The 2534-nt window shown below is 39.7% G+C and overlaps 1 protein-coding gene across 1 annotated transcript; it reads right to left on the bottom strand.

Moving 5' to 3' along the window:
* Nucleotides 1–1191: 1191 nt before the first annotated feature.
* Nucleotides 1192–2136, bottom strand: LOC141105238 (olfactory receptor 1J21-like). Its single transcript, XM_073595126.1, has one exon. It carries the CDS (start codon nt 2134–2136, stop codon nt 1192–1194), a length of 945 nt encoding a protein of 314 aa, XP_073451227.1.
* Between the last annotated feature and the right edge of the window lie 398 nt (nt 2137–2534).

The raw sequence follows: 2534 nt of genomic DNA on the forward strand, positions 1-2534 counted from the left end.
TATAAATATACACAATACAATGCAGCTAACTGACTCGCCTGCCTACTCTATCTAACTTATATCAAATGACATTGTCTGTCTCTCTGTCTATCTCTCCGCCGCCGCAACACACTACACAAGGTCGCCACGCAGGCGGCCTTATATAGTGTGGGGCTTGTACTAAACCCCCTGAGCCATAATTGGCCAAAGCCACCCTGGCTTTGGCCAATTATGACTCTCTGTATAGACGGCGCTGTGATTGGGCCACTCGAATTTGGCGCGAACGGCCCATAATGTTCGCAATTCAACGGACGGTCAAACATGCGATGTTTGAGTTGAACATGGGTTCGACTCGAACTCGAAGCTCTTCCCTAATCCTGTATGTATGTGGGAAGGCTTACAACATACGGTCTTAGGTATTCATTTACCTTTGTACTAAGGTTTTTGGTAAGGGAGCCATTCCCTGAAATTATTGGACGATGGGGTGAATGTTTCAAGTCCTTGTGGAGTTTAGGTAGAGCATAAAAGACAGGGGTACGGGGAAAGATTGTTCTAATAAATTCCCATTGGTCCATAGTGATCACACCCTTTAGGTATGCTGCATCTACAAACTGGTAAAATTTATTGTGGAATCCATCAATACAAGTACTGTTATTCTCACAATACCAGTGTTGGTTTTGCAGAATTTTGTTACACATAGCAATGTATTGATCATTATCAAACACAATGATATTTCCTCCCTTATCGGAGGGCTTAATTGTAATGCAGAAAGATGATTCCTTTCCCCCAACCACCTCCCGCTCCTCAGCTGACCAGGCTTGCAACAGTAAATAACACATTAGCTTTTCTTCAGTAAGTAGCTGAGCCCTCATCCATTAAATGCTTTTCCCTTGGCTGAGACAATGAGGCAATAAGTATATTTGCTTACAACTTTACTTGAAGAGGTTAACAAACTACAACAGTTCACATCTTGGTATAATCTTCTGTGTAAACAATTTACACAACTCCCAATTATTGACAATAGTAAAGAGTGTTGGCAATAGCAAACAGTTCAGGAATTTCCCAAGTCCTGGTATTAACAAGTCTCCAATCCCTCCCCCAGGCCCAAGGGGGAGCTCTCCTCCTCAGAGGTCCATCCTTCCACCAACAGCTAATGTTGTAAAAGACTTAGATTGGCTCTAATAAGATATATTTATTACCTTTTGAAATATATTATTTTAGGAAAATCATGTTCCTCTTCCTTTTTACATTTTGTATAGCATTCAAAACATCTTGGTTCCTTAAGGTGTAGACAAATGGGTTGAGCATTGGAACCACAGCTGTATAAAGCAAGGTTAGCAACTTGTCCAGTTCCTTAGAACCTTCAGATTCTGGTCTGCTATACAATATAATTATTGGACCATAGAATAATATTACCGTAGTGAGGTGGGAGGTACAACTGGAATAAGCTTTGAGCCTTCCCTTTGAGGAACGAATTTTCAGTATTGTGGAGATGATGAATACGTAGGAGGTCATAATAAGCAAAAAAGGAAAAAATGCCAACAATGCATCCTCAATTAACATAAATATGTTTCTGCTTGTAGCATCACTAGAGGTTATTGCATACAGTTCTTTCAGCTCACAAAAGAAATGGTCAACATTTTGTGTGAGACAGTAGGATAATAGAGATGTGGTTAACACATGGGCTGCTGCATTAGTCACAGATATAAGCCAAGGGGACAGAGCCAATAAAAGGCATACATCTTTACTCATGAGTAAGGAATATTGTAATGGTTTACAGATTGCTACATATCGATCATAGGACATGGAGGTCAGTAGAAGTATATCACAACCAGCTGACAATGAGAAGAAGTACACCTGAGCCATACAGGCAGAAAAAGAAATCCAATGATCCTGTGTTAGGAGTATGGAGAGCAGTTTTGGAAGAGTAACTGAAACATATATAACATCACTAATAGCAAGATTACTCAAGAAGAAATACATTGGAGTATGGAGCTGGGGAACCAGACTCACCAAAAGAACAATCGTCATGTTTCCAAGGACAGCCATCAGATACATCAATAAAACTGCAGTGAAAAGGAGACATTGTCCAGTTTCAGAGATGGGAAAAGCTGAAATGTAGAACACATTTTCTGTAATGTTTGAGCATTCCTCCATCTTCCTTGCATGGAAAAAAAAAATATGTGGATTTTACGTTTTTCATTTATTTAACGTTCTGGATGTCATACATAAATGACTGAACTGCTGCTCCTTGAGGGCAAGAGGGCATTTTAAAATGCCTCCCCTTTGTGGTGCTTGGCCTTGCATCACATGATTGCTGTGACCAATCACAGCTATTACAATGTAAATATTCACCAGCACGCCAAGGATCTTCAATTACATTAAAACTTTTTTTTTTTTAAAAAGATCACATTACAATCAGTAAAGTGCAACATTTTGGAGTCACACAGGACCCCTTCTTCATGCATGACATTTGGTGTTGAAGCCAAAACATTCAATTTTAGTCTCATTTGACCACTATAAACATACCTTGAAGATTCTGAGGCTACATGGAA

The sequence above is a fragment of the Aquarana catesbeiana genome, linkage group LG08, assembly GCF_042186555.1.
Source record: "Aquarana catesbeiana isolate 2022-GZ linkage group LG08, ASM4218655v1, whole genome shotgun sequence".
NCBI lineage: Eukaryota > Metazoa > Chordata > Amphibia > Anura > Ranidae > Aquarana > Aquarana catesbeiana.